Below are 22,332 nucleotides of genomic sequence, written 5' to 3'. Positions count from 1 at the left end.
GGTTCTGGAGCAGAGATTCAGAGCAACCAGAATTGTTTGCCTGTGAGGACTATGCACTTGGTCAACAGATTGAATTGCCTCTTGCAAATCACAGGGGCTGGGGGGTGTGGCCCTGGAGTGGGCTGGTGGCCTAGCTCAGGAAGGCCTCCCAGAGGGATAGGCTGGTCCCTGCAGCAGCTGCTCCTGGTAGCAACCCTGGGTTCTGTCTGCACCCACAGGCAGCTCTCAGAAGACCTGCTTCTGACCCGTGAAGCTCTGGAGAAGGAGTCGCAGGTGCGGCGACAGCTGCAGCAGGAGAAGGAGGAACTGCTGTACCGGGTCTTTGGGGCTGACGCCTCTTCTACCTTCGCCCTGGCCTCTGTTACCCCCACCGAGGTCTCTTTCCTTGCCACATAAGGGGCAGGGTCTGGGCCCACCATGATGCCTATGGTCATAGCTCCTGCCAAAGACTTTCTGGAGAAGACAACAAGAGCCTACCAGTTCTTTATCCAGGAAAGAAGAAGAGTAGGAGTGAGTTGGGGAGCCTGGGTCTACGCCCAGTGTGCCCTGGGGGGGGAGGGGGGCTTGGGTCACAAAGATCACCCATGGGGCATTGGAGGCCCCAAGTAGTGCCTCTCCTTGAGTTGGCCCAGGGAACAAGCAAGAAGAAGCCTTTCCTCCCTCTGCCTTCTGTCTGTCTATGTCAGGAAAGTTCTGAGGCTTTTCCCAGGGGCAGCCTGTGCCACTTTGGCCATCTGACAGAGGAGACAACCTCTGGCCCCAGCTCATCAGCTTTGCTGCCAACTCACTGACTTGCCAATTTTGCCAGGGGTTCTACTTCTGCCCGGGCCTTCTCTTAGCCTCAGTTTACCCCTGCTCCAAGATGATTGCAGTCACTATCAAATGACTGAAGTCACTTAATGTCCAATTCTAGGATTGTCTGAAGGTCTGACTAAGGGCTGGGAGTTAGACACATCCTGTGGATCAGGGAAAAAGCCAGTGACTGGAAGGGAGTCTCAGAAGGCCCTGGGGGCTAGCAGGACCAGGTTGCCACCCTGGCCAGCCTCACTCCTGGTATCAGACTCTGGTCAGCCCAGGACCAATGGCCAGAGCTCCTCTGTCTTTGGCAGACATGGCTCATCCCCAACCCTCCTGGTCCTTCAGTCTCAGTGTCATTTTACTGGGTCTGAGGACCCTCAACAGGCAGAGATTCAACCTCATCCCTCTACAGATGAGGAAACCAGAAGGGGAGCAGACCCTACAGTCAGGACTGGGACCTCCCCTGTCTGTCTGGGAAGATCAGATCCATGACAGCCTTTCTCCTCCTTCCTCTACCTTCGCCTGCCCTTCCAGGCTTTCCTGCACTCCTCCTTCTGCCACCCCTGATCCCAGGCCCCAGGCTTCCATGTGGTCCTCAGCTCCTCCATCAGTAAAGGGGTGGCTGGAGTGACTGACCTCAGCAGGATGACAGCATGTAGATTCTAGTCTTTTCTCAGGAAGCTTCAGGTCAGCTAGAGACTAATAATAACCCCTGCACCGAGCATGTTCATCAGAGTGCTTCCTCACACCCCTCCCTTGCCTGGTGTTCTCCCTCCTTAGCAGGCAGAGCAAACAGAACACAAGAGCCAAAGGATCTTGCCCGAGGCCCCCAGCTCCAGCCACAGACCCTGAACCAGGTGGTGGGAAAAGTCAGTCCACATTCTTCCATCAGATATTCTGTGGTGGCATCTTCCCCGACCACCTCTTTCATTCCCTTGGATACAATCTCCATCCAATTCCACTCTAGAAATTCAGACGTGTCTGCGTTTCTCCCTTTCCCTTGCTAAGCAGGGAAGAGAGTGGGCTCGGGGAGTGTGGAGCTGTTTTTCCAGCCTTGGCAAATCAGGTTCTCTAGGGGCCCTGAGGCCAGCTCTGGAATGACATGCTCATAGAATTTTTCATGCAACTCTTTTCATAGTGTGTCCATGTTACACTAGTCTGTTGGACATTGATAGGCATGACTGAAAAAGAATCCACTGCACAGAATCTTGGGAAGCTCTAGGTTCAATCAAGTTAAACAAATCTGCACCCTGCAGGACTCTCAAGAACTTAAAACATGCTAGTGCATTGCAATTCTCCAAGAAGGGGACCAAGTCCCCAGCATCTTCCAAACTTCTTTGATGAAGCTTCTACTCTCCACCGTCACCCGACCCCTGAAAGCACTTGAGGCTGCAGAATGCACTTTAGAAAGCATCTTCTGAATCAAGAGGGGCAGGGCTGAGGAAGGGGCACATTGTGGTGAGCAGGGGCTTCCTTTGTGTACCCTGTGGTGGGTGTGAATAAGAGATCAACTCTGGTCATACCTTTACTCTGGGGCCGACAAGCTATGGAAACTAAAACATGCAATAAGTTATTTATTTGGTCTCTGTGTTTTTCTGGAAGAGGAAGGAGGTAAATTCTCACTGGGGGCTTCTGCCAGTGGCAAGGATCTTTGAAGACTAAATCCCTGGGCCTGGGTGGCCTACCGATGGTTCTGGGATCCCTCTTCAGCTACTTACTTGAGCCCCCCCTGCCCCCCTCCCCCCACTGGTCCTAGCTTTGCCACCACAGGTGTTTGCTGCTGCCCGCTGTACCTGGCCCTCCTGGCGTATCACATTGGACCGCTCACTGACATAGGGGTACAGCTCAGCTGCAGGGGACAAAAATGAAAATGTTCACTAGCTACCCCTGGTGCCATTTCTGACTCAGGCACCAGCAAGCCGGTGAGAGGCACCGTGTATCTCTTCAGACAAAGCGAAAGTGATTGCTCAAAGCCACACTTGATGACACATGGTATCAGACCACCTAAAAGGCAGGTTCTCTAAGAAAACCTTTAAGTTTCTCTAGTTCCTAGAGAGAAGCTGAGTTCCCCTTTCCTGCTCAAGAAGCGTTCCAGCCAGGCACAGCGAGGAACATCTATAATCCCAGCAACTCGGGAGGCCGAGGCAAGAAGATGACAAGTTCGAGGCCAGTCTCAGCCACTTAGTGAGGCCTTAAACAACATAGCAAGACCTTGACTCAAACTAAAAAATAATAAGGGCTGAAGATATATATAGTTAAGTGGTATAAATCACTTCTGAATTCAATCCCTGGTACCAAAAAGAAAGGGGAAAAAAAGGAAGAAACAAAAATGTTCCAAAGTTAACATGGGTCACAGCATTTCCTGGTGGGCGTTCCTGGGTCCTCTGGTTCTATAGGGACGTTGTTGGGTGCTACCTCCATAAGGAGGGTAAAGTGCAGACTCCATCATCAGAAATGTTTGGGAAACACTGAGTCAAACAAAGGAAAATTAGAAACAGACCGCTGAATCCATCCTGTGCATGTATTTTGAATGTCCAGTGCCAGTGATACTTCGCAGAGGCGGTGTTTTCTTGAACACATTTTTGGGCAGTGGGGCAGCGTGGGACAGAACTTTGTGGCATGTTATCACCCTGAGGAACAGGCTTAGGGAAATGCTCACTTATCAAGCCATGTAGCTCAAAACCACCTCTTCATTTTCCCTTCGTGGGTCTGTTTCTTCCTCTGACAAATTCCTCACCCTTTCTACCTCCTAAGGTCACTGTAAGACATCTGAACTGGGACCAATCCTTGGCCTCTCACTGCAGGGAACACAGAGATCAACTCAGAGAGTTCATGATGTACTGGTTCAGACCACTGAAGACTGGAGTAAGGTGCTGCTGGAGCACTTTACATTAAGGAGGAACTGAACACGCTGGCTGGGTTCCACAGGCCTTCCTTTCAGGACTGCTAAAGATGGTGATCTTATGGAACAGTCACAGCTTACAGAACACCTGATTTCTCCATCCTGTACTTTGTGTACACTTACACTGGGTTCCAAATCCAGGGCCTTGTGCATGCCAGGCATGTGCTCTACCACGAAGCTATACCCCGATTCTATTCTTAAGTCACCTCTGGCGGGGGACAGTTCCTCACAGGTTTTTCGGTTCCACTCTTCCCATTTTGACCTATACAAGGTCAGCTCATTGCTCAGGCCTTGTCGATGTCCTCAGAATCTGGAGAATGATTCTTGGGTCTCTTAGAATGGACCACGCTGCTCCCCTGCATGTTCAGACCACCTTAGTGAGAGAGGTGGGTCTCTGGTCTTGTATGAGGGACATGCGCACCCTTGCTTTTACTGCCATGGGCCAGGAAGGCCTTCCACCTACCTAAACCCATACTTCCAAACTCCTGTTAAATTCCAGCTCTTCCAGAAAGGCTTTTTAAGAATTCCTCAAGTCCTTGGTGTTGGTAGCATACTACTATTTGGCACAGATGTCCTCCAGATATTTGAAGTTGGCAGGGGTAAATTCTTGGAGAGGAGAGAATGTCACCACCACCCACTCTCTAACACCACCTCAGAGCTCTGTGCCCACAATGGATGCCCAGGAAACAGCCATTGTGATGTGTGGCCCATCTCCTATCACACACACAGCCACAGGACTGAGCACATGCTCCAGCCTCATCTTGTGTGGTTGGGACCAGCCTGGTCATGCCCTTGAAGATGAATCCCTGACCACTCTATCCTAAGTAGACCCAATCACATCACTCTGCTTTATTGTCACTGTAGCTCTTGGCACTACCTACATGACTAGGTGTGTCTGTCTCCCTCTTCTCCTCCCTGCTTTGAGTATAAGCTTCCAGGTAGCAGAAGCCATAACTCTTTGACTCATCATTATAGTGTCAGCCCCTGGCACAATGTTTGGCATGTGGTGAATGCTTAGTAATTATTGCATAAATTAACAAAGAAATTATACATTCTTTGGCAGTGAACCAAAAGGTAGCTCTATTTGACAAATGAGGGAACTAAAGCCCAGATAAAGGAAATGACTTGCCCCATGTCACTCAGGAAGCAGTGTCACAGTTGGGGCTAGGTTCATCAATTCCCAACAATGGTTCCATTTTGCAATGATCACTCTTGGCCTTCATTCCAATCCCTCACTCCCACCCCTCTGCCCCAACACACTTCCATGGCATATACACATGCACACAAACTCCTCCTGCCCTCTGCTTACCCTCTGTCCTGGATATTTCCAGTTAAAATCCACAGTAATCTCTGGTTCACCCAGAATAATACAGGTCGCAGTGAAGTCCTCTCCTAGCTGGATTGATGTTGTTGAAGCCTGGATGGTGGGTTGAGGGGAAAAAGATGGATCTTCCACAGATTAGAAGGGAGAAAAGGTTGGGGGAAAAAAGTATGTTGACAGGTTGTTATGACTGAATTGTTGGCAGGTAAATGGATGGAGAAATGGATGAATGAAATGAATGAGTAGTACAGTTAAATTGAATTAAATGAATGGATGGAGAGGTTAGATTTATGAGTGGTTGAGGTAGTTGAATTGGCAAAGGATGTATGAGTGGATATAAAGAATTAATGGAGGGGCTGGGGTTGTGTGGCTCAGAGGCAAGCACTTGTTGAGCACATGGAAGGCACTGGGTTTGGTCCTTAGCACAACATAACAAATACAATAAAGGTATTCTGTCCATTTACAACTACAAAAAATGTTTTTTAAACAAAGAATTAATAGAGAGTAGATGGATGAAGGAATAGTTGACCTGATGGGGAATGGATGGATGGAATGGTTGATTTGAGAGAGGATGGAGGAATTGAATCCATTGACTTGATTGACAATAGATGATGGACAGGCTGAATTGATGCAGCCTAGATTGATGGCTGGTTGGCTGTCTGTTATATGGGGCAATAAGGTGTTCTGGACAACATCGTTAATCACATGGAGCATTGTTAAAAGCCATTGGGTTGTTTAGAGCATCATAATTCACACCCTCTGGACCTGAGGTTTCTCAAGGTACAACAAGGGTTCTCTTTCCATATCCCTCCGTTCCCTGACCACTCGGGGACTTAAGTTCATGCACAGTTGATGTAGATTAGCATGTACTTGGTAGAGATTTGTTTCATGCCACCTAGGCTGGCCAAAGCAGAAGAGAAAGCCAGCCAAGGAAGCTCAGAGCCAGTGGATGGTGAATCACTTCTTCACATCAAAGGAGATGTCTGTCCCATCCACTGGGACCTCTTCAGGAGGGAACTCCCAGTACCAAGTCACCTGGGCCAGGAGGTTGGTCACCTGGCAGGGAAGCAGTGCTGACTGATTGGTGTGCAGCTGCACCACCTGGTAGTAGTCTTTTGTGGGTACCAAGAGCTCCGGTGGGTCTCAGAATGAGGGAGAGAAAAATAAGCCTAGGATAGATTTGCACTTCCACCACCGAGGAGCATGAGGTCCCTGTGGGGCCTGAAAACCTCACTTTCTCTGCCTTTCCCCATTCTCCACGTTTCCTCTCTCATAAGGGGTCCTGGATTGAGAATGTAAAGACAAGCCTGCTAGTCCCAATGTTGTCTATATATGTCTTAAACAAATCCTTTTCTTCTCCTGCATTCATTTTGGTTTTGTTTGTTTTATAGGATCTTCTTTTTTTAATTATTATTAATTTTTTGTGTGTGGTTCTGGGAACCCAGGGATGCTCTCTCACTGAGCTACACCCCCAGGTCTTTTTTTTTTTTTTTTTTTTTTTGAAAAAGGGTCATACTAACTTGCCCAATATGGTCTCAAATTTCAATCCTCCTGCCTCATCCTCCAGAGTTGCTGGGATTACAGGCATGTGCCACTGTACTAGGCCTGGTCTTCATTTTGTACAACAAGGATTCAGACTTTCTGCTCTCTAAGGAGCCTTCTATGTGAAAATATTATAGGAACTTGAAGTGAAGGATTCTGCTGCCTATGGATCTTAAGCTACTCACTTTCTTTCTGTGAGACTTGTTTCTTCTTATATGTCAGTGGAGAGCAATAATTCTATTCTGGCCTATTTTGTAGAGCTGATAAGAAGCAAATGAGATATTGAATAACCATGGGAAGCAAAAATTCATCAGACTCTTTCAATATACTTTTAACAACACAATCTTAGATCAGACTCTTGGAATCATAATGGTGCGATGTGCAGGAATCATCTGGAAACATTCTGTATTTGTATTGCCCAATATGATCAACTTGCCACATGTGGCTACTGGGCCCTTGAAATATAGCTAGTGCAACTGAAGAACTTGATTTTTAATTTTATTTCATTTTCATTCATTTAAAACAGTCTTATCTGTTTAGTGGCTTCTGTTTGGGGTGAAGTGGCTCCAAAATTAGACAAATACAATGATTCTTAACTTTGGCTGCACATAAGAATCACTTGAGATGGTTTTTAAATGACCGATTCCTGGGCCTCACCCCCAGACCAAGAGAATCAACAGCCTGCCTCTGAGTGGGGGTGGGGGGAAGCTCTGCAAATGAGGCTAACATGCAGCCAGAGTTGGGAAGCGCTGGCTACTATTTCTGACATCTGCTTGAAGATTTCAGATGCCCAACAGAGCTTGTCCACACACCATCCAGTCAGTCCTAATGGAAGTGGGGCCCAGGAATCTGTTTTTAACTTGCTGGTGGTCAGTGAGGGACAGGAACCTCTAGGTTGGATAATTACCCTAATACTGGATTTAAGTAAGAATCACTGCCGACTACTGTGAGTCTTGCATTTCTTCAGCTGGACAAAGTTGGACTCTTCCTCCCTCCATGAAACTAGTCACAGAATCTCAGAACGTCACAAGTCGGTGGGGGCGGGCGCAGCATTTAGTTAGCTCAGGGTCCTCCTGACTTTCACCACCTTGCCCGCCCAATCTTTTCTATTCTTTCCAACAACTGTTAGGATTTATATTGGCCCCACCCACTGTTTCTGATTGGCTTGCCGAATGCCCTGGCTTCAGGCACAACTTCTGATTGGGCCGTCTGCTCCCCACTGACCTTGGCCACACCAGGCAAATGTAATCCCTAATGCCCTTGAGCTCCTTGGCATCTTCCCTATGTACTCTTTTTTGGACCATCAGATGCCTTCTTCATACAAAGAAGGGGGCGCAATAGTTCCCAGATGCATCCCTTTCTCTCTAACATCATTACCAACACCACTAAGCACCTCTGGACCCTCACGGTTGCCCCAATTTGTCACCACATCTCTTAATTTGCCTGACACACAACATCAGAAACATCTTCTTAAACCTTCATGCTAATACCATCATGAAAGCCTTGGGTTACCCCATCATTGGTGAGGATGACATCATTGTTCTCCCTGATTGGAGCAAGGGCACTGTTTGGGCAACAATAAGAGAAATTACAGCAACTGTCCTGGCCCAAACCACAAATGTCTGCAGATCAGCTAAATTAAATCAGTCCAAGCCACTGCTTTCAAACCCAAGTCCTCTGATCTTCACAATTCAAAAGGTCTCCCCAAAGAGCCTGCTGGAGACCTCTATCCTGAAATCCATACCTGGCTTTAGAGAAAGAAAAAAAATGTCACAATCATTTTAGGAAATTTTTAATAGTCTGGATAAAAATTTATTCTGAATCTCTCACATGGAGAGAGCACTTCACAATTCACAGAGCCTCTTCCCACCCACATTCTGGTTTAGTCCTTCTCATAGCCCCAAAATGGCACCCAGTGCACACCATTACCAGCTTCTTGCAGGTTGAAAAATTAAGCCTCCCAGAGAACAACTGGACTCGCCATATTAATGAGGTGACCAAGAACGCTAGTGTCTGACCTCTAAAAATAGAAATTCTCTAAGGAGGTAGCTAGAGAAGGGCAGGTGAGCCCAGTGAATGGATGGATCATGGGTTTTAAGCTGTGGCTGCCAGACTTTGAATCTCTGCTCCATCACAAACTAGCTACATAACCTTAGCCAAATCACAAATTTCCCTGATCCCCGTTTTCTTCAGTCACAAATGAGAGTGAGAGCACTTGCCTTGTAGGACCATTATGAGTATTAAAAGAGATAATAAAGTACATGAAGCCTTTAGAACACAGTGCCCTGCATATAATAGAAATTCAATAAATAGCTGTCATCATGAACAGTGTTATTAGTTTCTTGTTGCTATTGTAGCAAATTACCACAAACTTGGTGGCTAAAACAACATTAATTTACTATCTTACAGTTGTGGAAGTGAAATATCTGAAAAGGGACTCCTGAGCTAAAATCAAGATCAGCAGAGCTTTATTCCCTCTAGAGGCTTAAGGAAAATGTTTCTTGCCTTTTCCAGCTTCTAGAAAGCCCCCATTTTCCTTGACTCATGGCCCTATTTCTCCATCTTCAAAGCCAGCAACACCGGACAAATGCTGTCATCTCTGGTTTTCCCTTCTGAGTCCCTGTTCCACTTGTCATTATACTGGGCCCACCTGAATGAATAACCTACCACATGCTCCCAAATTTAAGGTCAGTAGACCAGCAAGTTAATTCTGTCTTCAGCCTTAACTGTTACAAGCCACATAAGGCTCTGAGGATTAGGATGTGCACATCTTGGGGAAGCCATTATACTGCCTGCCACAAATAGTATATTTTTTTAAAAATAGAAATATAAAACCTCAGGGGCAGTGGCACATGCCTGTAATCTCAGCAGCTTGGGAGCCTGAGGCAGGAGGATCACAAGTTCAAGGCCAGCTTCAGCAACTAAGAGAGGCCCTAAGCAAGTCATCGAGACTGTGTCTCAAAATAAGAAATAAAAAGGGCTGGGGATGTGGCACAGTGCTTAAGTGCCCCTGTGTTCAATCCCTGGTACCAAAAACAAAACAAAAACAAACAAACAAACAAAATATAAAACCAAGTCTTTAATAGCCAAAACTTCATGGATAGGGGCCTTTCATGAAATAAAAGCAAGTCAATCAGAGGGAAGGAAAAGGGAGGGGTTGGGAGCACTGGCTGGCTTTCTGATTGCCCAAATGGGAAGGCTGAATTCAAGAAGCTGGGCAGGAAGGAAGTCTCTGGATTCTGGACATCTTCCTGTTTGGGTTTAGAGTTGAAATCTGACCAGGGTTTGTGTTGGGTGGCTCCCAGAGCTGGATCTGTGCTGCCTTGGTTCTGACAGGTCCCACAACAAGCCCCAATTACAGGGTGACTGCAAATGCATCTTCATTAGCAGAGACTCCACCTCCTGGGGCTGAGCCAGCTGCCAGACCTCAGGAAAGGGCCTTTCAAGGTACATCACAGGATTTCTTTTTTTTTTTTTTCTTTCTTTCCAACTATTACTTTATTTATATTACTATGCTTAAGTTACATGGAAAAAGACAACCAAGAATTCTGTCCCATTTCAGAAAAAGGTTCCAATCATAAACTACCAGTTATGTGGTGACAAGTAACTAGGAATAGTGACATCTTTGGGTCAAGATTGACAAGGAAGAATGGGCTCTGGTGCTACAGTTCATCTCCAACAAGAATATGGCACACCACACGGGCCAGCACAAGCCATGCTAACACTGAGCCTTTAGTGCTGGGCACAGATTCGGATCTTTTCTCTGAAGCTAGCAAATCAAGTGAAATAACTGTTTTTTTTTTTTGTTGTTGTTGTTGTTTGTTTGTTTTTTTAAGAAAAGACTTTAAAATGAAGCCCAAATAAGTTTAAAAACCATGCTCTTGGCATATTCACCATTCAAAATTTACATAAAACACACTTTTTTCACTCTTAATAGCCCAGATTTTTTTCCTCTCATAGCCCACCATTTAGCAGCAGAGACTCTTCTGCCTGAAAATGTAAACACACACAAAAAAACCAGCAACTGCATAATATTCTCTCTACACACTGCTGTTGGATGGAAAATACAAAATTTAAAAAAGAAAAGAAAAGAAAGGTTCCATCTTAGATTCTCACAACCTCTTGTTCCACAGTTCATGAATCCAACTCTGATGCTAAGGTGACAGTGTATGTAAGCAGATTTTTGTTTTCAGTGAAGGAGACCTGGAAAAAGACAGATTTATCTCTTTTTCTTCAAGAGTTATCAGATGGTACGTGCTCCTCAAAGCCCTCACACTCTCGAACTAGAGCACATTCCAGGATCACATGGCCTTCCTTATAAGGCTGGCTGTCTTCAGTAGCAAACTCATAGATCCATCCCAGTTTGCTATTGCAGTTTTTGCAGCTCACATCTTTTTTTTTTTTTAATATTTATTTTTTAGTTTTTCGGCAGACACAACATCTTTGTTTGTATGTGGTGCTGAGGATCCAACCCGGGCCACACGCAGGCCAGGCGAGCACACTACCGCTTGAGCCACATCCCCAGCCCCTGCAGCTCACATCTTGAACTATGTGGCGGCCAGTGAGCATGACTGGATCTTGAACTTCACTGTACTGTAGGTTAACTACCTTGTTAAAAAGAAATGCTCTACCGGTGGCACCTGAGAACCGAGTGGAGATGAGTTCTGAGCTGTTAGTCAGGATCGTGTCACAGTGTGCACAAGAAAACAGACGGGTACCACCAATATGGTCAAGGAAAATTCTGCCCATTTTGATAGCTGAAGTTCTAAAAAACTCTGACCGGCGTGCCAGCGGCTCTTTACTCTTCAACTGGGACGAAGCCCCGCAGGTACCTGCCTCTTCCCTTCCACGTGAAGCCCCTTAAGGATCATCTGAGAGCACAAGGTAGAAATATTGCCAATGACCACACAGTATCTACAGGAGGAAATTGGGTTAACAACATCTCTCTAAATCCTAGTCCAAACACAACCCCCGCCTCTTCCTTGGATGGCTGGAAGCTGAGAGATGGAGGAGATATCTCTCTGAGGCCTTGACCTCTTCTAGGAATCTAATCTACTATCAAGTTCTAGGCTACAAATCCTCAGGCCTTGCCCCTGATGGAACCTTAAAACTATTGTTCTTTATAAGCAAAATTGTAGATGCTTAAAGAACCTAAGAGGGGACACACAGACTCTAGGGATTACATAATTTAGTGTGATGGGTTTTTAAAATTAAAATAACATTGCTACCACTTATTTAGAGCATATGCACTAGCTCTAGACTAAACATATATGAATATATCATTTAATCAGAGTGACCCTATAATTTTGAAATTATAATCTCCCCATTTTATTTTTAAATACATGGAGTCTTAGAGACTTGTCTTGTTAAATCTTCCAGTGAGCAAAAGATCAAGTATTTGTTCTATCAGTTTCCAGAATCCCACACTCTCTGATCCACCGAATGAGGGACAGATTTTTGCAAGAATTAAAATGAGAACATCTGAGTTTCAGATCAAAGAGGCCTGTTAGGTTTAGAAAGGCTTCAAAAAGCAGCCAGCCCATCCTTGACAAGTATAGATAGAAACTGACCTCAGAGAGGTAATGGGACCTGGCTAGCAGCACCTCACAGTGAGTGAAGGTGCTGAGCTTGGAACTCAGAAGTGGGTTCCAGGGCTCCTCACCCTTCCCATGATGTCAACAGTGCACTCCTGGGAAAATCAGATACAAGGGATCTCAGGATGTCCAGGAAGCAAAAAGATTTGCCAAGATGGAAAGAGATGTTCATACCTGACACTGATGAGTAGGCAACAGGCCAGGAGCATGGCTCTGGGGTCCGTGCTGGTGCAGCCTGGTGCTGAGATGCAGGTGTAGTAGCAGAGATTGCCAGAGACAAAGACTGTTGGGTCTAGCAGGGTGTGAGCAGGGGAGTGACCAGGGACCCCTGGAATGGGAGGAGAGGGGGCAAATCAAAGTCCTGAGTCCTGGCTTCTTTAGGACTCCAAATGAAATTCCTTTCTCTGAGTTCCCCCTGCCAAGGCGAATGGAGCTATTCAAATCCCTGCTTAGAAAAACAACAGTTCTGCAGCAGGAAAGGAGGGTCCCCAAGGACAGATGGGGTATGTGAGAGAGAGCTGGAGAGGCCATTGAGGGTCACAGGAAGGTCATTTGGGAGCCTGGGGATAAAATATGTGAGTGTGGCTAGGTGGGAGGTGGGGCTTGAACCAGCTTTGAGGCTGGGGTAGGCTGATGCCCATGGACCAAATATGGCCGGCTAGCAAGCTGCTTTGACATAACCTATATGATTGGGAAAAAAAAATTGGTGCAAGTTAAAATTATATGCAGGCACAGTGGCACATACCTGCCAACACCTCAGGAGGCTGAGACAGGAGGATTCATAGTTCAAGCCTCAGCAACTTAGTGAGATCCTGCCTCAAAATAAGAAATAAAAAGGGCAGGGGATGTGGTTTAGTGGTAGAGCACTCCTGGGTGCAATCTCTAGTACCGAAAACAAATAATAATGTTTCAATTTTAAAATTTCAGTGTCCATAAATAAAGTTTTATGGGAGCAGAGCCACAGTCATTCTTGATATGTTGTCTGTGTCTGCTTTGTGCACTCCAGCAACAGAATAGTTGCAACAGAACTTGTGGCCCCTTGAGCCTAAAATACTTACTGTCTGGCTCCTTACAGAAAGTTTGTTGAACCTTGCACTAAAAGATGGTATTTCTAAAACATAAATTCACTTAAACAAATAAAATTCATTCTCAAAAAAAAAAAAAGAAAAGCTGATAAAGCTTAAGTTCCACTGGACCAACCCACCTCCTACCCACATGAGGCCCTCCTCTTTTCTCATTGTCTTGAGATATCTTCCAGAATTTTTTCTGCACTATCCCCACCCCCACGTACTGGACATTGAACCCAAGGGTGCTTTACCACTGAGTCACACCCCCAGCCCTTTTCATTTTTATTTTTAATATATATATTTTTTTTAATTTTGAGACAAGCTCTCACTTAGTTGTCCTGGCTAAACTTAAACTTGAAATCCTCCTGCTTTGGGCTCCCAAGTAGCAGGGGTTAGAGGTGTGCAACACTGCATCCAGCTCTTTTTCTGCATTTATATATACGTATCTGTATATATGTACAGTATTATAAGTTCTTTTTCTTTTCTGTAAATGGTTTGATGCCATACATATTTTTCTTAAACTTGCTTTTTTCTTCCCACTCAACAGGGAGTTTTTGCTTCTGCATGAAGCTATACCTCTTTTCTTTTGTAAGTGCTCCATAATATTCTATGATTTAGCTGTGCCACAGTCTGTCCACTCCTTATCAAAGGGAAATGAGGTTGCTTTAATATTTTGGAGTTGAAAACAATGTGGCAATGAGAATGAACTGGCATTTCAAGGTTCAAATGGCTACAGTTTTCTTGGAAAAAAAAAATGTTAAAAGAAAGAATGCTATTCAAGGAGACATGCCTCTAGACCAACTTCCCCTCCTGTATGTTTATGACTGAAGTAAACACCACAGCTCAACTCCCTTAAATGTAGCCTTGAGCCTCTTGCTCTCCTGCAGTTTTGCTACATCCTAACTATGGCCTGTAGCAAGAAGAAAACCTCCAGCGTCCTGGTGGAAGTGGGATCCCTCCCTATGAAATCAGCGGGCATTTTTGGAATAAGGTAGAAAGCAGGAGATAATTGGGAGTTGGGCTTGGGCTCCAGTTCTTGCTTTGCCACTCGCTGGGTGAACATGTGCAGCCTCCCCTCTTGGCCTCACGTTCCCCAGGAGTTCAAGACAGGTGTTGAACACCCTGGCTTTCCAGGGCTTTCACATTTTTCAGTGGCTGAGTCCCACAAGGAGGGGAAGGACCCTGAGAGGTTGAGCTTCTGGCCACACAGGCTCTACAGGCTCAAGAGAAGTGCTGGGAGCTTGGCTTTGAACCCAAGTTCTAGCTGATGGTTTCCCAGGGGAGAGATTTCACAAGAAAAGTATCCATGAATCCCTGATAAGAGTGATGCAGGACATGCTGAAGGCCCTGGAGAACACACCATTATGCCCCCGAACCCAAGGTCTGGGTCTAGAGCATGGGCTGTTGTCCTAGACCCTTGGTCTTGCTGTGTTTGTTAAAGTTTGAAATTGTACAACAACTTAGGTGATCACATCCTGAATGCCTGTCTGCCCAGCCCTTCTAGGAAGTAGAGCTCTCTGAAAGCTGGGATCAAGTCTACTTTGCTTAAGCTTTGTCCCAAACATCCCCAGTGTCTTAGCACAGTGCCTGGCACCTTGAGGACACTGGGCAAATATTTGCTGAGAAGATTAATGAGCGGCTGGACATAGCTCAGACTTTTCTTCTAATCCAAGGGCTCCCAAAGGGGCCAAATAACAGGCAAGTGGGGAACACAGCAGCTGGACATAAATGGTCCAGGCAACTTCATGAAATTGAAAGGTCATATCTTTCCAGGTGCCAACCCTGGGGTAGGTAAGTCAGCGGGTGAGGAGTGTCTGGAATAGAAGGTCTCGGGAATAAACTGTCATTTTATCATTTGGTTTTCTTTTTTTCAGTACTAAGAATTGAACCCAGAAATGCTCTACCACTGAGCTACACTCTTAGCCCTTTTATATTTTTTATGTTGAGGCAGGGTCTCACTAAATTGTCTGGGCTGGAATTGAATTTACAATCCTCCTGCATCAGTCTTCCAAGTTGCTGGGATTATAGGCATGTGCCACCATGCGTGGCCATCATTTAGCTTTTATCCATTAAATATTTATTATTGTCTATATCTTACCAAGGACTGGAGATATGAAGAAGACTAAAGTCATTAACTAAAGTCATAAATAAAAATATAATTATCCATTGGGATCTATGTTATGATGTAAAAGAAAAAGATGTGGCATATCTATCTTCCCTGCACCTCAGGAGACTGAGGCAGAAGGATTAGGACTATCACAAGTTCAAGGCCAGCCTCAGCAACACAGTGAGACCCTGTCTCAAAATAAAAAGTAAAAAGGACAGGGGATGTAGTACAGTGGTAGAGCACACCTGAGTTCAAATCCAGCATCTCACATACACAAAAGATAATAATTTAAAAAAGAAAGAATTAAAAGAGAAAAACAATGAGAAGGAGTGTGTAAAGTATGTTGGAGGATGGATTAGAATGGAATTCCTTTCTAATCCTTGCTATTTAAGAAGAAACCCACTTCAAAAGCTAGTGAGGCAGGCTGCTCCCACCCAGGCTTGGAAGAACTTTGATTCCATGCAGAGTGAATGTCTTATGCAAATAGAATCTTTCAACAGGATTTTGGGTGAGTCTTAGCATCTTGGAATCCAAGAAAGAGGATCTCAGAGTCAGAATCTGAATCTCATAGAGACTTGAAATAAACAGAACTTCAAGAAGTCAATGGAATCTTGGAATGTTGAACACCTGCGTCTTTACATATGACAATGCAAGGAATCAGAAGAAGGTGACTGGTTCCCATTCCCCTCTCTCCTATTTATAGTACAGATAAAAACAATGCTAAAGTGGAAGGTCACCCAGCCAGAACTAACTCCCACCTCTTATTATTAATAGACCAGGCCTCTAGCCATTTAGTGAACAGAAATAGCAATGCTTATACTTATTTTCATGACTATGTGGTAGTTGCTGCTAAATGAGTTGGAATTCATTGTATCAGTGAATTCCAACAATCTGGGGACATAAATACTTTTTGTACGGCCCATGTATTATAACTGAGACAACAGAAACTCAGACAAAAAATAAATAAATGGTTCGTGGTCACTCGGCTAGAATGCAGTAGAACTAGATCCCAGGACTTTTTTGTTTATTTGCTTTTTAATTTAAAGACTGTGCTTTAAAGCATTGTACTGCCCTATTCTAATTACAGCTACTTTCAGGCCTACCCTTTTCACTGTGAGCTTTACCTTTCTAGACATTTCCTCTTGGAGATCACAGTAAATTCTGGAACTGGAATTCAGCCTGACCCTCCCCAGTTCAAAGAAGGCATCTGAAGACCCAAGTTCTGTTAAATCAAAAGAAGTGAGTTTGTTTATGGTACCCAAGAAACAGCATGGGATCAAAGAAAGAGTCTTGCACATTAGAGAATTCAGGCATTCAACAGTTGTGTTGGGGCTGGGGTTGTGGCTCAGTGGTAGAGCGCTTGCCTAGCAAGAATGAGTGAGGCACTGGGTTGGATCCCTAGCTGTTGAGAGCCACAGCCAAGTCGGGATGGTGCCTGAAGGAGTGGTTGAGAGGTGACGCCAGTGAGCTATTAAGATGATGATAATTAAGTTAAGCTGTGTATAATTGCTGTGACTGGATGATGCTGGATTGAAACAGGCTGTGTATTCAGTTGTATATGGACCCCTGCTGTCCCGCAATAGGGCGGCTCCTGCTGCCTGGGGGGGGGGGCTTACTTTGAGTTTTCGCGGGGTTCGGGTGGAATTCGTCGGAGTTCCGGAGGAGCCTGGTGGAGAGCTGTGAGAGTTCCCCGGGAGTGCGTGTGGAGTGCCAGTGGAGTTCGGGCAATAAAGTAGTTCCTGTTTGAACCTACAAGTGCCTCGTGGCGGCTCGGTTATTTTGTGCCCAGCCAGACTGCAGCACCTGGCACCACATAAAAATAAATTTTAAAAAAGGCATTGCGTCCATCTACAACTAAAACAATAAATAAAATTTTTTAAAAATTTAAAAAATAGTTGTGTTATTCAGGGTAAGTTCTAGAGCTTCCTGAGGATCAGATTCAATATCTTTTAGATAGGACTATTGAGCCCGTCCTATCCACCTCAATTGTGAAGAGATAATAGACACAAACACGTTTCCTAACTTAAGAATACAGTCATTCTCTGCATAGCAAAGGTTTAGTTAACAGCAGAGGGTGTATGCAATTGTGGTCGCATACGATTTTAATAGGGCTGACAAATTCTTATCACCTAGTGATGTCATAGTTATTATAACCTCATGGTGCAAAGCATTCCCCACACATCTGTTGGTGGTGCGGGTGTACACAAATCTGTTTCACCAGTCATCTAAAAGCATAGCATATACAACTGAATACAGTTTGTAATGCTCTGTAATGACAATAAAAGACTATTTTATTGGTTTATATATTTGCTATACTTTCTTATCATTGTTTTACAGTGTATTCTTTCTACTTATATATATAAAAAAAAAAAGCCAGGCATGGTGGCCCATGCCTGTAATCCCAGCAGTTATGGAGGCTGAGGCAGGAGGATTGGTATAATTCAAAGCCAGCCTCAGCAGAAGCAAGAGGCTAAGCAAGTCAGTGAGACCCTGTCTCTAAATAAAATACAAACTAGGGCTACAGATGTGCCTCAGTGGTTGAGTCTCCTGAGTTCAATCCAAAGAAAGAAAGGAAGGAAGGAAGGAAGGAAGGAAGGAAGGGGGAGGAGAGAGAGAGAGAGAGAGAGAGAAAGAAAAAGAGAGAAAGAGAGAAAGAAAGAAGGAAAGAGAGAGAAAGAAAAAAGAGAAGAAAGAAAGAAAGAAAGAAAGAAAGAAAGAAAGAAAAAGTAAAATTTACTGAAAAAACCATGTGCTATGTTATACCAGAGCAGGCTCATCTTGGATTTGCCAATATCTCTATATTGTATCATTTTTCTATTTTGCTTGATTTAAATATTTATTTATTTATTTATTTATTTATTTATTTATTTATTTATTTTTTGGTGTAGATGGACACAACCCAATGCCTTTATTTTTATGTGGTGCTGAGGATCAAATCCAGGTCCCGCCCGTGCTAAGCAAGCGCTCTACAGCTGAGCCACAATCCCAGCCCTATTTTATTTGATTTAAACTTGTATTTTTTTGTTCATTATGACCCCTAAGTGTACAAAATTCATAGTGTTGCTAGTAAGCGGCCAGATGGAAACAAATTTAAAAGTGATTAAGCCCAAAGAACTTAAAATCAGCATACAACAGTGATGTAGCCACATCAATGTTTATAGCAGCTCAGTTCACAACAGTTAAGCTATAGAGCCAACCTAGGTATCCTTCCACAGATGAATGGATAAAGAAAACAAAAACGTGGTATATATACACAATGGAATAATACTCAGCCATAAAGAAGAATGAAATTATGACATTTGCCAGTAAATGCCTAGAACTGGAGACTATCATGCTAAGTGAAATAAGCCAATCCAAAAAAAAAAAAAAAAAAAAAAAACAAAGGCTGAATGTCCTCTCTGATATGCGGATACTGACTCACAATAAGCAGGGTGGGGAGAGAAGAATAGAAATTCACTGGATTAGACAAAGGGGAATAAAGGGAAGGGAGGAAGGATGGGAATAGGAAACACTAGAATGAATCAGACATAACTTGCCTGTGTTCATATATGAATAAACAGCCAGTGTAACTCCACATTATGTACAACCACAAAAATGGGAAGTTATACTCCACGTATGTATAAGGTGTCAAAATACATTCTACTGTCATGTACGACTAAAAAGAACAAATAAAAAAGTAAAAGTGATTAAGGACTATGCAGGTGGAAAATCACTGATGGTCATTGCTGTCCAGCCATGTCCTGTTCCAACACAGCTACAAACCTGAAGAAAAAAAACAAAGTGGCAGAAGCTATGAAGGGATCTGCTTCATTGGAGGCGACAAGATGAACAAAAATTTGAGAAGTGCCAAAAATTCGAAAAGACACAAAGAGACTTCTAGTGACCCATATGAAAGACCCCACAGAGAAACACCTCTCAGCACCAGGAGAGTTGGGGTTCAACGCAAAAACCCTGTTGCTATTGAAAAAAGGCTGGTCACAACTGCAGATATTGAATTGACTTCTAGCTCTGGGCAGTTTCAACCATTCAAGAATCGTTGCTGGTTACACAATGCGAAGGTGAGAGTGTGAAGGCGCCTGAAGAACTTTGGAAACCCCTAGATAAGCTGAGTGTAGAAGCAAGTTGCCTTCCAGAACAGACCTAATGAATGGAACCTCCCTCTTCTGGATATAGACTTTGATCCACAAGAAGACCAGGTTCATGCCAGATTCCAAGGCTTTTGGTGACAGGATAAGTCTTGCTTGGGGGCAATGTTGCAGGCTCCAGACTGAAACCCTTAGTGATCAAGGGTAGTGAGAACCCCAGGGACATAAAGTATATCAATGAGACTTGCTGTCAGGTGGCATGCAGAAGGCATGCAGGAACCAGGGTGCTTTACTACTGAGCTACATCCCCAACCCTTTTTTCTTTTTATTTAAGACAAGGTCTCCCTAAGTTGCCAAGACTGGCCTTGAACTTGCAGTCCTCCTGCCACGGGGCATGTACCACAAAACCCAACTCAAACACCATCTCTTTGATCCAAACAATGGATCAAGTAGTTATAGCCACTTTTAAGACCTGGTACCTGAAGAGGACCTTTTCCCAGGCTATTACTGCAACTGAGGAAGATACTGAGAACTCACTCATGCAATTCTGGAAGGATTGCAACATCTATGACTGCATCAAGAATCTCGCTTGGGCTTGGGGTGATGTCACTGAGGAGCATAGGAATGGCATCTGGAAGAGGACTCCCCAGAGGCTTGTTGATGATATCAGAGAGTTTGTCAAGGATGAATATGTTGCAAAGATCCACAAGGCTGTGGTGGAGATGGCAAACAACTTTAACCTGGGTGTGGATGCCCACGACATGGGGAACTCCTAGAGGTGTTTCCCCGAGGAACTGGCCAGTGCGGAGTTGTTAAAACTACAACATAACAATGCATAACTAAAGAAGAGGCAAGAGAAAAGGAAACTGCAAAAGAAAGAGAACCTTCAAGAAAATCCACAGTGAAGGATTTGGCAGAAGCTTTTTACAGACCTCAACAAGCTCCTCAATAAGTTGGGAAACAAGGACCCCAACACTGAAAGGTTGGAGAGGAATGCTCATGGTGAAAGGATAAAAGAAGCTGAAGTTATGGGCTGGGGATATGGCTCAAGCGGTAGCGTGCTCGCCTGGCATGCGTGCGGCCCGGGTTCGATCCTCAGCACCACATACCAACAAAAATGTTGTGTCTGCCGATAACTAAAAAAATAAATATTAAATATTCTCTCTCTCTCTATCTCTCTAAAAAAAAAAAAAAAAAAGCCGAAGTTAAAATGTAAAGGACTAGGTATTGTAAAGTTTCTAAACTGCACTCAGAACCTGAAATTCCTGTGGCAGTTAAGACAATTCCCAGAACTGCCTATTAGATATGTGTCAAATCCCCCCTGACCACTTAGTTGCTTAACAACCTGGACCCTGTGCAGCTCAGCACATAGGCACCTCAGGGCCCAAACCAATCAGTTTGAATGTATCCCCCTCCTTAGGACTGACCTATCACTCCCGCCCGACCTGTTCCCACCAATGAATGTGCTAATCATGTTTGAGAGTTGTTGTTTGATTTTCCCGCCTCATGATGATTTGCTCTCTGATGTATGCAAAGCCCCCGCCCTCCCCAAAAAGTGTACTTAAGCACTGCTCAACCCCTGCTCGGGGCTCTGGGCTGCTCTCCCTTCTTGAGTGAGCACGGAGCCCCAGCGCACTAGATCCTCAATAAACCCCCTTTTGCTGTTGTGTGAGTCGGTCTCTTGGTGGTCTCTTCTTCTGTCGTTCGACGGTCCCTTACAATGGTACATTAAGTGCTGATAGGCAAATCTATGATGAGAAAATGAACAAATGAACAAACCAAGCAAATCACCATAACATACTTCTGCAAAGAGTAAACCTGTTGAAGATGACCCTAGGGCAGGTCCTTCAGGAATGTTCCAGAAGGATGCATTGTTAGCACAGTTCCATGCATGATACTGAAGCCAGATTTAAAATTAGGTAGTCAGTGTAGTTAGGTAAATCGGGTCTAATATGGAGTGAAATCTAAAATGGAGGCCATGTTGAGAATGAATTTCTGGAAAAGCTGAGCAACTCTCAGAATGTTAATGAAGCCCAGGAAACAGCCCCCAACAGATTTGGAGATAGCCCATCCCAAAGAAATGTTAATGAACAGCAAACTTGACTGGAAATGCCCAGATTACTTCTTTGGCCCACCTGTGTCCCAACCCTTCCCACCTACATTCCATCACCAAAAACTATAAAAAGGGGAACACATTCGCCCTTCAACGGATTCCACCTCTTGGGTCCCCTTCTTCCTCCAGGAGAAGTCTTTTCTGCTGTCCTTTAATGAACTTCTAATTTTCCACTCTGACCTTGCCTCGGCGTGCTTCTCTGGTGTTATTCTTCAACATGGGGGCAGCAAGGACTCGTCACCAGTCAACAGTGGTAACAATACTGCCCCAGAAGATCTTCCAGTGGGACAAAATGAGGGGATAAGAGAGTTCTTGACCCTATGTAGGCCTCGGCTAATGTGTGTGTGTGTGTCCTAGTTTTTAACAAAAACAGTTTTTTAAATATTTATTTTTTAGTTATAGGTGGACACAATATCTATATTTTATATTTATGTGGTGCTGAAGATCGAATCTAGTACCTCACGCATGCTAGGCAAGCACTCTACCTCTGAGCCATGACCCCAGCCCAACAAAAACATTTAAAAAAAATTTTTTTTTAATTTGGATTGGGGATTGAACCCAAGAGCATTTAACCACTGAGTCACACATCCTCCACCCTTTTTATTTTTTTGTTTTGATATAGAGTCTCACTAAGTTGCTTAGAGCCTTACTAAATTGCTGAGGCTAGCTCTGAACTTGAGATACCCCTGCCTTAGCCTCCAGAGCCACTGGTTTAAATTTTTTTTTTAATTAATAATAGAAAAAAAACACGAAAAACATTTTTATACCATTGTACATGTTTGTGTCTTAAGCTGTGTTATTAA

The 22,332-nt window shown here is 44.3% G+C and overlaps 2 protein-coding genes across 4 annotated transcripts in view; one reads left to right on the top strand and one right to left on the bottom strand.

Moving 5' to 3' along the window:
• Ccdc69 (coiled-coil domain containing 69) overlaps positions 1 to 22,332 on the top strand; it is a 64,588-nt gene that overhangs the window by 41,074 nt on the left and 1,182 nt on the right. Inside the window, exons 9-10 of one of the 3 annotated variants that reach the window (XR_003301811.2) lie at positions 219 to 510; positions 3,553 to 6,466. Coding sequence is in view for 1 of the 3 variants with exons in the window: in XM_026400202.2 (XP_026255987.2) it covers positions 219 to 396 (178 nt within the window). In the remaining 2 variants the exon portion in view is untranslated. Of the gene's footprint in view, positions 1 to 218; positions 2,372 to 3,552; positions 6,467 to 22,332 lie in introns of those variants that run through there. The other 2 variants (XR_013344160.1, XM_026400202.2) reach the window with 2 other exon arrangements.
• Positions 10,394 to 13,109, bottom strand: LOC113190709 (protein yippee-like 5). The gene is made up of 2 exons (XM_026400203.2): positions 11,090 to 13,109; positions 10,394 to 10,954 (listed from the first exon to the last, which is right to left on the bottom strand). The coding sequence occupies exons 1-2, from the start codon at positions 11,310 to 11,312 to the stop codon at positions 10,797 to 10,799; spliced, it is 381 nt and encodes a 126-aa protein (XP_026255988.1). The 5' UTR covers positions 11,313 to 13,109; the 3' UTR covers positions 10,394 to 10,796.

The sequence above is a fragment of the Urocitellus parryii genome, chromosome 1 (assembly GCF_045843805.1).
Source record: "Urocitellus parryii isolate mUroPar1 chromosome 1, mUroPar1.hap1, whole genome shotgun sequence".
In the NCBI taxonomy this organism is placed as follows: domain Eukaryota; kingdom Metazoa; phylum Chordata; class Mammalia; order Rodentia; family Sciuridae; genus Urocitellus; species Urocitellus parryii.
Note: the sequence above shows the minus strand (reverse complement) of the source record. Positions and strands in the feature narration are given on the sequence as shown.